Here is a 13,850-nt window from a genome sequence, read left to right as displayed (position 1 = left end):
AAGAGAGACAAATCCAGAACCAAAGCAGATCCAATAGCAGTGCGGGTCAGTAAGGGGTTGAGAGGCACAGAACAAATCAGGAATCAGAGAATTCCATAGGCAGTCCGTTTCAGTAAAGCAAGGCGGGCAACAAAGTACAGAATCGGCGTGTGGATCAAATCCAGTAGACAATGCAGAGTCAATGAGAGACTATCAAGGGTGGTTAGGAAACAAGAGCAACAGGACTCAGGGGTCCAAAACGAGGAACACAGGAACGCAGGTTAGGTTTGCGGTATGAATTCAGAAGCACCGCAGAGAGAGTAGGAGGGGCTTAACTTTCCATTATCACGTGACCGTTCTTCTGACGCTTCTCCGTACGGAAGAGAAAAAGTGTCTATGCAAGGGATGCCAACGTTGCCATGGTAATCGCCAGCCACCCGTTACCAGGGTTCTGTTGTTACTCAGTACTTTATGAATAATTTTCCTTTTGGCAACACAATGAAAAGCGGATATTTTGTTACATTTTCTTGTGGACAACCCGTGTAATGACCTGGCATGTGAATCACACTTGGGCAAGATCCTGACACTTCACTAGGCCTGCCAATGTTTGGTTTCAGCAACATGGCGGATTTCATTTTGGACGAGTGTTTCCTGCTGATCTCTCTCCTGCTTTGGTTCACTAAATGAACCTTTGCACTAGTTTGTCTCTTTATTGCTCGGTACAGAGGAACCCAATTTATAGTATCTTTTTGGAGCCTGCATTTTGCATAAAAAAAGTCCCTTCCTTGTTTTCCTCCCGAAGGTAGCTATATATTGTTTTACATTTTCATCATCCCAGTTTTCCATCCCATTGGCTGGCAACCTTATTTACGTATATGGGGCATTCAACCCCAACATTTCAGCAAATTACTTGATTACCCCTAGGTGCATTCTCCGCTTTGGTAAGGGCATCCTTCAATCAATTTATTAGAGATTGCAATCCCAAATACTGAAGGTGTGTGACTTCCCTTGTATCAGCTTATTTTCCATTGATTGCATAAGTTATCACTTATAGTCTTTTGTGAGAGCCTCCAATTATCTGTATTTTCAATTTCTTTAGGATTAAAAGATTTTTGACTTTTCAATTTTGCTCAGCTAAATTGAATAGGGAATTAAGGGCGTGTGGTCTTCTTGGACTCAATACAGAATGATCCGGATAAAGTACGGTTGCAACTTTGATGCCGCTTGTTTTCAGTACTTCTTCATTGGCCATCGTGGGGCATTTCCAGATGTCATCTGTTTACAGTTTGAAGAGTCCTGGTGCCAACAGTCTGCCCTATTGTACTCCCACCTAGTTCTCAATTGAAGCAATTCTTTGGCCGGACAGACTTATTTATATCTGTATGTGGGTGCCAGTGTAAAGACTCATTATCATTGATAGAAGTGCTCTGTCTATAGTGGTCTTATCCCTGGTATCCAACAATAATTGAAGTCCCACTGTGATTTTGTTCCTGGTGTCCCAGTGTAATGTTTCCCCTGTTGTCTCACAATACTTTGTGCCACTCTATGACTTTTCTCCCCGGTATCCAACTGAGATAGTGCTGTCTGGTGTAGCTCAATCGTTGTTTTACAACTGAGATTGTACTCTCTGATGCCCCACTGTGATTTTGCTTTCTTCTGCATCACAACAATGGTTGTCCCATTATTTGTCTTCATGGTATCTGACAACAATTGTTGGCCATTGTGATTTAGCTCCCTTTTGTCTCTCTGTGATCTTGTCTCTTGGTGTCAAAACAATAATTTAGCCAGTTGCATTTTTGCTCCATGCTGCCCCACCATAATTGGTCCCCACTGCAATTTTTGTATTTGTATGATTATTCTCCTTTGTACTCCACCATAATTGTTGCACCACTGTGATATTGTTCCCTTTGGCACTAGTTTGATATTCCTCACTGTGCTGCCACAGTAATTATTCACCCCTGTATCCCACAGTAAATTCTCCTATAATGGAATATTAACCTAGTTTTACAATGTTATGTGTGCCCCAGTGTGATGTTCCCTCTAATCCCCATTGCAGTTCCTTCTGAGGTTTGCTCCCGATGCCCAATGTAATATCTGTGTTATTGGCTCCTACAAGTCACATGACCTTGTAGTACGGTGATTGGCTGCTGGCGACTCTACGTGGACTCTGCCCTATCTGCAATCCCTGTCTAAACTCTCCTCAGTAGTTTTTCACACCAACTGTTTCTTTTGTACCCTCTGATACCCATATGCCCACCCTGTGTTCCCTCACTCTCATCGAGGACCAGTCACCAAACACTGTGTACAGCCAGAGGTACCAATCAACACCAGGATACCTAAAGAGGTTCCCTCACAAGTAACTTGCTACCGAGACATCACCCAAGGAGCATTCCCATTGAGATGCCACCACTGACACGTCAGATAGACCTTTTGAATTGTCCATGGGGCCCTCCACCAATCTTCTCATACTAACTTTCTCAGCTTCCCTGCTAAACACACTATGCAGAGACGGGCAAACTACTCGCTTACAATAATATTATATCCCCCTAACAGACATCAAACTATAACACCCTATATCTCACCAAACATCTTACATGCCACTATCTTGCATTTTAGCACTTTCCCCTCAAACCTAGCAAACCACCGATGCTTCATATTCTCCAGAGTGCACAGAGACCCTGCGTATGGCAGCAAAGCATGTTATAAATCTCAGTAGCATACCCTGTCTTAGTCTAACATCTTCCATCAGACTGTATCCCTGTTTATCGTGTCGAAAACCTGGATGAAGTCTTGAACATCAGATATAAGGGCATTTATTTTCTGTGCTAGATTTTCTTATTGACTAATGATGGGGTGAACATTGTGGAGAAACCATTTTGAATGTATACTTTTACTGGGGACAGGGTTTGGTTTGTCCGTTCATGCACGCCACTTGGTATTCTCCTTCTGAAGATTGTTTTAGACCCGTACCGCGTATTGCTTGATAGGAGGTCAGATTGTTTTGTGACCCTTTATTATTAATCAGGACAGTCAGGCTCTTTGACCAGGAAACAGGAGATTCTTGCTTTTGCATGAAGATCACGAAGAGTTGCTAAGGTTGGGGGCCGACTGCTTTTTCTGAGATTTACAACAGTTGTTGGGCAACATGCCAGGCCTGGTTGCGCACCACTTCTTCAATGGCCTCGAGGAGGTTGTCTTCTTTTATAGCCAGTCTACCAAGGCTGGATTCAATCTGGTCGGTGAGGTAGCCAGACTTGCACCATGGTTCCTTTTACTGTAGATGATTTCTCTAAAGCATCTAATCCACTGATTTTGAGATGTATGTTATTTGATAGCTCACTGAGCCATTTGCCACCATCAGCTTTCTGGATTCTGAACCCACTTCTTGTATGCCATTAATGGAGATTCCAAAACGGTCCAGTATCTCTGTTAGTCCATCTTTATTCAGCGTTTATCCAAACGTGGCATTCAATATTTGATTCAGCCTCATTGTTGGGCCTCTGGTCCCAGCCTTCCACCGATATTAGTGCTGGGGGCTAATGACTATCTGGGGAATTTATCCATAGGGGCGATGGGTGGAACAGGCTTTTCCTCCTCTCTGTTAGGACTTGTGGAAAGGCAACAGGACATTAAATGTCAATATTTCCATTTCATTTATTTCACTTCCTATTTTTCTAAATATGACAAGAATATCTGTCCATAATCAGCTTTATTCAGGAATTGTTGTGCGCATTTTTATTTATAGGGGCTGTTCTTTTAAGTTTCAATCTAGAGTTCAAAACTCGGCCAAGAAGGAAATAAAAATGTTGTTTTATTTATATTATAATTCAGGTTCATGTTTCTATTGTAAAATATGAGTGGAAATATACTTCTGAAAACTGTTTTATTTTTAATAGTATTCTCTAGTTTACTTTGTAGCTTACTATTACTATGATTAATTATTATTATTATTTATTTGATATGATATAGGCTTTAGCTGCTTATTAGTTATAATATATGTTGAGACAGGATGCGACAAATTGGAAATTGTGTTTGTGTATAATGCAGTACATTATACTATTTTAATTTTCATCTAATTATCTTATGTCTAATTGTATTCATTTATTTATGAGAACATTAATTCTAGTTGATTGTATTTGGATTAATGTGTAAAGTTTTATCTGTATATAAAACTATATCACATCAAATACATAATTATGATTTATAATATTAATGATAATGCTACATTATTACATTATTTTGTATAATCATAGCAATAATAATAATAATAATACATTATTATTATTATTACTATTATTATTAATATTACACTACTTATTATAATATTGTTATGGCCGAATTCGTTTTATTGACTCTTGTCATTATTCTCCCTTTGAATAGCATACAAATATATATTTTCTGTTAACATAAAAGTATCCTAGGCACTGCATGCAAATGTGCACAGACTACAAACCATACTGATAATTTGAAGTGCCATCATCTCGAGAACATGGCTGCATGTATCAGCAGTGTAAAATGGATGGTGTGTGTAGTTGGTAATCCTGTTGTGTTCCTCTTATGCTGTAGGTTGGGGACATGTGGAATTCACTTTACGACCCATGCATAGTCCACGAGTGCATGCAGGTGGACGAGGACGTTTTTGCTGTGCAGAAGAACGTGTCGTGCACCCAAGTGGATACACACAGGTGCCCGGTGGGATTTGAGCTTCGGTGCAATAGATACTCTGGCTGTTGCCCATCTTGTTCGTGCGGTAAGCATTGATGTCCAGTGCTGTTTATTACTCAAATAGTTTTGTTTTGCACGCTTAGCCACTGCATATAATTGTAAAGGGCAGTTTGTGAGCGGAATAAGCATTACGTTAAAATGGCGTGTGTGTTTGCAATCAATGAGAAGGGCAGCTCTGTTGCCCAGCCAGCACAATGCACATATTCAGTTTGAAATGAGACAGGGAAGGTGTAAAATACTGTGCCTGTTGTTGAACACATTGCAAAATAATGGCAGACATAATTTGTATGATACCTCTTTGGACTAGTAGACAGAAAATCTGACAGGGCGAGGGCAGTGCTAGCTGGTGATTAGGGTTGCCTTTCAGGTGTGTTGCTCATATGCTACCTGGCAAAGTCACCCATTCATTGGAGACTAATATGAAGAATCTAACTCGGGGGATCCACTGAGCTCACCAAAGCCAATACTCTGAGAGAGTGTTCACCCTTTAAATGAAGAAAAAACAAACAGTGATTATTCCTGGGGGAATCAAACGGTTCAACTTAAAGCGGGCCAATTAGAAAAAGACAAACCAGGATTTGCAATACCAGTGGCACTGCTGACATTCTGATTCTGACAAAGCATGATGGAGAATAACCACAATGGGGTATCACAAAGCATCAAGTAGAGGGCAAGTGCCTTCTCTGCCCCCCCTATTAACCAGGCGTAGCTTATCTGCTGACAATGTAAACAGGTCTTCATTACTGAAAAATCGAGGTGCACTAAAATCTCCCCTAACTCAACTCCAGCAGGCTATGATGAGCTATTAACCTGTGGTCCAACACAGTTAAACATGTATACAAGTCATAGGAAACAACTTCAAACGTTCTCCAGACCTTCCTTACATTCCCAGGATCCTATAATCAAATTCTTCCAATTACAAACTATGTACTTGGGTGAGGTTTTGAACATGAACCCCACGATATCTAAGATGGTTCCACAGCTATTCCCTACAGGATGTATCAAACCATTGTTTCCTTCGCTTGCTCCCAACATCCCAAAACATACCTTGTGCATTGAATAGGTCTTGTCCAATTGAGCCATGCAATTATCATACTGCAGAACAAGGCCCAAGGCCTAATCCAAGGTGCCAACCAACTACCAACCAATTACCTACCTACCTCAACCAGACCAAATGGTAATAAAATCCTTGAAAGTAGAGTTACCATACATCCTGAGGAGTATGTACATATTACACCTCTACTATCAGGATTCAGAGTAAAGGAAATGACGCTAGCAGACTCCACAGAGTACCGCCCATTCTTAATAAATGAAGGCTACCATGTACGCTAGCAGACTCCACAGAGTACCGCCCATTCTTAATAAATGAAGGCTACCACGTACGCTAGCAGACTCCACAGAGTACCGCCCATTCTTAATAAATGAAGGCTACCACGTACGCTAGCAGACTCCACAGAGTACCGCCCATTCTTAATAAATGAAGGCTACCACGTACGCTAGCAGACTCCACAGAGTACCGCCCATTCTTAATAAATGAAGGCTACCACTTACGCTAGCAGACTCCACAGAGTACCGCCCATTCTTAATAAATGAAGGCTACCACGTACGCTAGCAGACTCCACAGAGTACCGCCCATTCTTAATAAATGAAGGCTACCACGTACGCTAGCAGACTCCACAGAGTACCGCCCATTCTTAATAAATGAAGGCTACCACGTACGCTAGCAGACTCCACAGAGTACCTCCCATTCAAACTAAATGAAGGCTACCACTCATTTTGAAATGGTTGACAACTTCTCAGGATTCTGCTGTACCAGGGAAGACAGAACATTTTAATTAATATTAGAAGGACATAGATGAGATCCTCAGCCAACACTTTTGTCCAGTCCTAGCTCATTAGCCATCAAATTATCTGGGAGAAAAGCAACCTGTAGCATGCCTAGGTTATAGTCTCCATGTACTTTTTAATTGATTTATTGTATTCGTCGGGCAGCACCTCTGCAGTATTGTCTATACATTTGTAAGTAATTCTATGTATATTGACAACACATGATCTACCTCTGCTTTGACAAGGATAATGAGAACTGGGCAATCATCCACTCGGACCATGTCTACTACTGGATAAAAGAAAAACCCCTTTGCATCTTCGAGGAAAAATCAGAGGTTCTCATGCTTGGTGACAGAGATGTCACAAGGGTACTTTTAATTGGCCTGCAACCCTAAGAGCCGCACCAGCACTGACAAAATAATAAGTGAAGACATCAACGATCTACCTCAGGGCACAGATCCGAGGGTGGACAGTGTTCCCTTTGAGTCAAAGGGCAAACGCACATGCTACAGTGAGACGACAAGCAGACATCTCAGCCTTGAGGAACAAAGAAGAGTTAAAAGCTGATGTGGAATGAGGAAAAGCATGGATCAGAACTCTGGTCTATGGGCTCCGCGGCTGGAAACTCACCCACTGGACCAAATCAAAGTGTGACAAGTCCAACAGAGTGTTGTATGCTTCATAATAGGTGTTTTCTTGTCATAATCATATCACAAAAGTGCACTTTGTGTGATCGAAACACCCATGTGTTTTTGCATTTCCAATAAAATGTAGCAATAGTCTGATTTCCATAAACTGAGGCCTTCCAATGAAACTGTGAAAAATTGTTTGTGTTGGGTCATCTATAAATACTTTCTAAAAGACATTGGTCAAAAATATATGTTTTTTCGTGTCTACTACTAGTACTATTTCTACTTCCTGATAAACAAATAAATCCTCTGCTTCATTGAATATACATTGGAGATCCTTGTACAAAGTGGTGCAGAAGTCGCGCCCATACTTTTAATTTGTACTTCAATGCTAAAAATAGGCCACACTGACACAATAAGTAAAGAAGGACACTGGGGAATAGCTTTCGCTTTATACCTAACCTTCAGGGATGGACGAGGAACAAAATGTGGCCCTGGAAATGTTTTTCATAGTGCCATCAAATTACATTGTGTGAGAAAGCCATAGGACACGAAACAGAGCTTGGTGGCTCGCTGTCTTTAAAACAACAGTTTTAAAATGTGGGCCACAATAATGAATTTTGAAGCACATTTGTCCCTATATAGGATTTAAAAAGTAGTTATACATAATCAAAAGATAAATAACATTTATTAAGATCGAGGAAAACACATACTAGAAGATATAATGGGTTATATGCTTTCAAGGCTGGATGGGAAGAGATGGAAATAGGTTTGGTGACTGGGAGAGAGGCTAAGAGAAGCAGAAACCAGGGTACCCATACAAAAGTCTCAAGTTTCCAGTAGGCGTGTGCACAGCAGCTAACCTTCAGTCAAATCACAGTATTCCACGTTTCATAACTCTCCACACTTCAGAAAATCCAACCACTTACCATCTAATCCCTGAATGGTCCTCACAAGGGGTGATGTCATCAACCCACTGAAGAATAGCACCTGTGGAATGTGGACACAATCAGTATCAGATGTTCTGGTGTGTGCAATTTCCTCATGCATATTGTTTGTGGCTATGTTAAAATCATGATTCGATTGTACTTTTTGTGACTAGTGGACCCAGCCATAGAATCACCAAATCACTTGTGAAAACTGCACTACTATGAAGTGATATTTAAAAGCCTGTCTTTCAAAAACTCAGCAAAAACAGCATATAGACTAGTAGCAGCCAGTGAGCTAAAGCCTTTGGGCCTCTTTATAAGGTTGGTGGTATCCCGCTGGTAAATCAGGCGGAATACCACCAAAAACGGTAGTACCGTTCTCGCCACTTGGTTTGCCGGGATTACCGGCAGATTACAAATGGCGGGAAAGTTTTTCAATCCCCATTCTATGGAGCCCCATTGGACTCTGTGGGGGCATTGCCGGTAGTAAATGCTGGTAATAGTAGCTGTGTTTTGCCGGTGGGGTGCCTGAGTTACCTCCAGCTCTTGGCTGTAGGTAAATCAGTAGAGTTAACTGTGGGTACTTCCCAACTTGTTTGATAACTGGGCCTGTCTCATGAAGGAAAGAGACAACATAATCTGAGACAAGCAAAGGAGACAGGCTACCCTTACCTTTTCCATGCTATTAATAACCTTGAGTTATGTTCGCTGCTTCGGATAAATAAATCTACTGCACATTAACAATAAATCTAATAATGTTTCTAAAAACAATTTATATCACAATCACCAATAGTGGGTACCGTCCATGTACCAGTTCTCATGGACGTACCAACACAATTTCTTTTTAAAAAACATATCACACTGTGGGGTTAGTAACAAACGTGATGAATAATTCCTTGTTTTATACCACAACACAAGCTGTTCTGGTGAATTTACAAGCTAGAACACCAAGACACATGTTAAACTTTTCATGTATTACAATGAGATTGTTCGGGAAAAATGTCTGGATGATTCCACGCGCTTTGGATTTTAATCTAGTTTCATATCTTCATACAGAGAGTTTGATACATCACGGTAATTGCCAAATCAAACAATTAGGACAACTGACTCAGATGTTTTTAGTCAGGCTTTTGGTCAACACATTGTGTTTCGGGCCCTAAATGTCTGTACAGGACATTTTCATCTGATGACAGGGCCTTCATCAGTACATAACATTTCTTCTAGTATATGTGGTTTATTGACAGTTTACAAGAAACCCCTGTTCACTGTGTTGAAAACTCTTTATTGTTCCTGCATGTTTGGGGCAACTTATTTTAAATTCTTCTCAATCCCCGCTTTCATCAGTTTTTTCCCTTCTCTTTATTTTATTTCCTAAAACAATTTGGATGTATATAGAAAAAGAGGGTCAGATCGTTCTTCTTTGTTTTCTTACTTTGTTTTTATTCAGCACCCCATGTTGGACGATGCGAGACACAATGGGAACTGTGTCTCGCGTCACCCTACAAGGAAGCTCAAAGGCATTGTTTTGGGGACATAAACCGATGCTGAATTAAAAAGGAAGTCAGAAAACAAAGAGAAAAAACTATGACTCCCACATCACCTCATCCTTAACTATCTCATCATGATTTCCTAGGCCCTTGTCTTGACAGCTCAAAAGAACAACATGCACAATGTCCGTGTACGCTTCCAATCCCTCTGGGAAATACCATCCTTGGGTGTTCATTATTTGTTTTACTTCATTACATGTCCTTTTTGGGAATACAGGAAGCGCCTAGCTGTTGCTTTGTATTAATCAATGGAGGTAAATAAAAAAAAGGAAGGAGTTGTTTTAGTAAACGTCTCTATTGTTGAACTCATGTTAGGTTGGTTTTCGTATTTTTGTAATACAATTTCCAGCATCATTATTATAATATTGTGTGCGTGTTTTGTCCTTAACTCAAAGCAATATTAATGCACATTGGAGCTGAGCTCTGAGCTGTAAGAGTAGGCATAAAACCAAGGCGTAAACTCGATTACGCTTTGGTGTATCTCTCTGGACCATTTTGGAAAGGTTTTGCAGGAGGAGTTGGAGATGGGTGGGGAATATGTTTCCCCCTCGTCCGTCTTGTGCCACCTGCAAAACAACCTTGTTGTATGCCTGAATGAGATTTTCATGCAAGTGTAAAACAAATGGATTCTTGTGAGATCTGCCTGCTCTTAATTCCAAAAGCTGGTGGATATTATAGTAATCCATTTTAAATACCATCTGAAAAGTGTTATTTACAGGCAGCTTTACCGAAGGACAGTACAAGTAAAGCAATTTCACCTTCTTTTACTCTACTTTTGCACTTTGTTTTGCAAAAGAACAGAATTGCTTGCAGGGGTCCTAACTGCACATAAGTCCTATTGTTGGTGGCCTCCTGCCTGCATAACACGTGCTTAATTATATGTATATGGTAAGTTAGAGACATTTCTGCTCATTTACCGTCTACTGCTTACCCATTATTGAAAGAAAGTACATGTTGGCTGCAAAGAGTAAGTGGTCTGAAAACCCAGTTCAGGCACTCGGAAGCCAGTTTTGCTGTGCTGTGAACTAAAGTATTCATGTTTACCTCCATCACAATCATCTCAAAACATAATGACTGTGTCCAGTGGATAGGAGATCTTAGGGCAGGTGGAAAGTGACTTACCTATGATCAGCTGAGGGCCATCTGGCATATTCCAGATGGCACAATTCAGGAGCTTTGCACTCTGAAGAGGATTATTGCAGAAGTTTCAGAGACAGGAGGGATTGATTTTGGATGGTTAAATGCTCAAGCTGAGGTTGAGGGCCATTACACAAGTATTACAAAATGATTTTGTATCGATCAAATAGCAATGCTCATCATTATAATGTTTATTCGGATTTGCACAAGACAGTCCATAAAACGATACAGAACATTTGATACATTTACCAAGTATGGCATGATCAGATACTAGGTATACCTGAATTCATTTCAGAGCACAAGGCTCAACTTTTCTTTTCCGTAAATAATGTACAGATTTCAGAAATGTCAGCAAGGACCAGTCCAAACGCAGTGACTCTGCCCACAGCAAAAGCATTAATGCTGGCCGGTCCTGCACAAAGGCCAGTTCCTGCAATAGGGGCCATAAGAACAGACCTCTAGGCTTTGCATATGCTGGACAGAAAAATACCAAGTGCGCAAGGTCCTCAGATGGCGCCAGACACATAGGGCAAGACCCACCCACAAACCCGCCAGACCAGCTGTCACCAGTGCCCTCAATAGCAATATTGCTTTATTGCAGAAGTGGTCTCATTGTACATGGGCGAATGTCCCTAGGAATACGGCTTTCTCTTCTATCACTTTGGGAGAGAGATCCGGGCAGGATAAGATTCTGAATAGGCTCTATTGGACGCCCAAGCACTTGTATAAGCAAGGTGTGACCAATATGGAGGCGTGCTGGGGATGTTCCCACAGAGTGGGAGCATTGGAACACATGATGTGGGAGTGCGTAAACGTGAGGCATTTGTGGGGGAAATCGACCTTGGTTTTTAACAGTGTGCTGGGATTGTCCCTGGATTATGATTTTGAGACCTTGATATTGGGTGATGACGAGCTTGTCTATGGTTTGACTGTCGCACAGAGGAAGTGGTTGTTTAGGGGCTCATTGAGGGCTAAGAAATTGATTTTGAGACATTGGAAGCCGAGGACGCGTCCTCAGGAGAGCGCATGGATTGATGAGATCTCCAAACTTGCGGGGATGGAGAAAGTGATCTATAGACATCAGAAGAAAAATAAGCAGTTTGAGAATATCTGGGGCAAGTTTCTGGATTGTTACTAATTCTGTGATTATGTTGGTGGGCTTGGGGTGGGGGTTAAGTTGTCTGCTTTTTTTTTTAATACATTTTATGAAATATGTGAATAATAATGTTTTTTTAAAAAAAGAACATGACTTAAATCAATGAAGCCTGCACAGCTCCGAGTTGTGCAAGTGGTGTGCCATAAAAAGTTGCAGAATTGGACAGAATGCATAGGTGTCGGCTTATTCACAAAAGAAACCTGGCATTGTTAGAGACCCCGACGGGCGGGCATATCACCACTGTGCTGCACGGCCACATAAATGCCTAATAGCTAGGTCTTGGTTGAATTGGAGCTATTCAGTGGGTCCCAGCATCGACTGGGCGGAAGACGGAAGCTAGCTTGGAGTCCATTCCTGCATGATCCCCTTTACAGGGCCCACAGTGTGGAATTGCTCATCTGAAAGAAATACTTTGGTGACTCCAAAACAAAGGGAACCAATGTATTAGAGGCAGCATCAAGTCATGCTGATTTGCACACACCCTGCCACATCTCCCAAAGAGGTGCAGAGAAAAGCCAGGGCTTTGGTCCAATTTATGAGCCCAAACGTACATGAATATCGATGTGTTCACAAATGTGAGGCTATGACCGCTACACTGCACATATTTGTGCACTAGCAAAAATCTTCAGAAATTCAGGCCTGTATATGCACATCAGAGATGCGCACAGGGAGGAACCTACTTGTGATCTGGGCTAAGGCCATACTGGTTTGCCTTAACACCTTCTTTAATAGCGGAAACATCTATTAACTAATATTAATGTTTGTGTCTGGTTTGTTTTCCAGAGCCTGTTGATGGTTGTCTTCTGAATGGAACTATAATTGGGGTAAGACTATACATATATTATTTATTTATTTGTTTTCAGTTACATAAACATTACATAAAAGCTTCAAACCAATAGTAGAAACAGATACAAATACAAACACAAATATAAGTGCATGTACGAGTACATACGAATATAGGTACCGAATTCCTATACAAGTTCAAAAACAAATTCCACTTCGAATTCAAATGCCAATTCAGGTATAGTACACGTGCAGATACAGCTACAAATACAAGCAATAATAAATAATAATAATTTATATATGCTTTGGCACCAGGGGCGTTGCTAGGGGGGGCTAACGGGGATAGAATCTCAGGAGCTACAGCCAAAAGACTAGCTAGCCCCCAGTCCCAACAGTTCCGACATCAGCATAGCCCCGGGTCTTTACCAGACCTAGCAACTCCCCTGTTTGGCACATTACAAAATCATACATTTAAAACCGTGTATGGCCTGCCTCCTTTGCAGTTATTATTTGTTGATTGGGTGGTCTACACAGTCACTTGGTGGTACAACAGAATGTTTCCAGCCTGCAAAAGAAAAACAGAATGCGTGCACTCATGCTGGCCCGGCTAGCACTCACTACCATGCACAAAATAATCATGTGTGAGTGACACCTGCACCTACTGCCAAGATCACCCACTTCTCAAAGTGACCACCAATGTTTCATTGGCAGCATAGGTGCCAACTGTGAGGAGTACCCAGGCAAGTCTTTAGATTAATGGAAAAGGGGAAAATATAAGAGATACAATGAGATACAAGGAATGGTGGTAATTATATGACCCTCAGATTACACAGGTGCTTGTAGCAGGCTGTTAACCCACTCAGCTGTTTCTCTAGCCTACCTGGACAGAAGAAATTGCGTGCAGTAGCCATTGTATCTTAACATTGCATTTCTTAAAAAATCTGAATTTCAGACGCCCTTGGCGATTGCTCTCAGTGCTTAAAATTATATTTACACCCGGAGAAGACAGTTTACTAAATGAGAAACTGTGTTTTATGGGTGCAAAACAGTAACTACTGCCTGCTCCTGTGGCAACACATTTCAAGCTTGAATGTGGGGAGTCAACAGGCCTGGCCCCCCCTCAAACAATCCATACCCC

General features: G+C 41.3%; 1 protein-coding gene across 1 annotated transcript in view; it reads left to right on the top strand.

Moving 5' to 3' along the window:
• Positions 1-13,850, top strand: part of VWF (von Willebrand factor) — a 1,005,270-nt gene that overhangs the window by 881,530 nt on the left and 109,890 nt on the right. Inside the window, exons 45-46 of the mRNA XM_069628335.1 lie at positions 4,546-4,729; positions 12,713-12,753. Of these exons, the coding sequence (XP_069484436.1) occupies positions 4,546-4,729; positions 12,713-12,753 (225 nt within the window). The remainder of the gene's footprint in view (positions 1-4,545; positions 4,730-12,712; positions 12,754-13,850) is intronic.

This window comes from Ambystoma mexicanum, chromosome 12 (genome assembly GCF_040938575.1).
Source record: "Ambystoma mexicanum isolate Mex_15411 chromosome 12, UKY_AmexF1_1, whole genome shotgun sequence".
Classification (NCBI taxonomy): domain Eukaryota; kingdom Metazoa; phylum Chordata; class Amphibia; order Caudata; family Ambystomatidae; genus Ambystoma; species Ambystoma mexicanum.
Note: the sequence above shows the minus strand (reverse complement) of the source record. Positions and strands in the feature narration are given on the sequence as shown.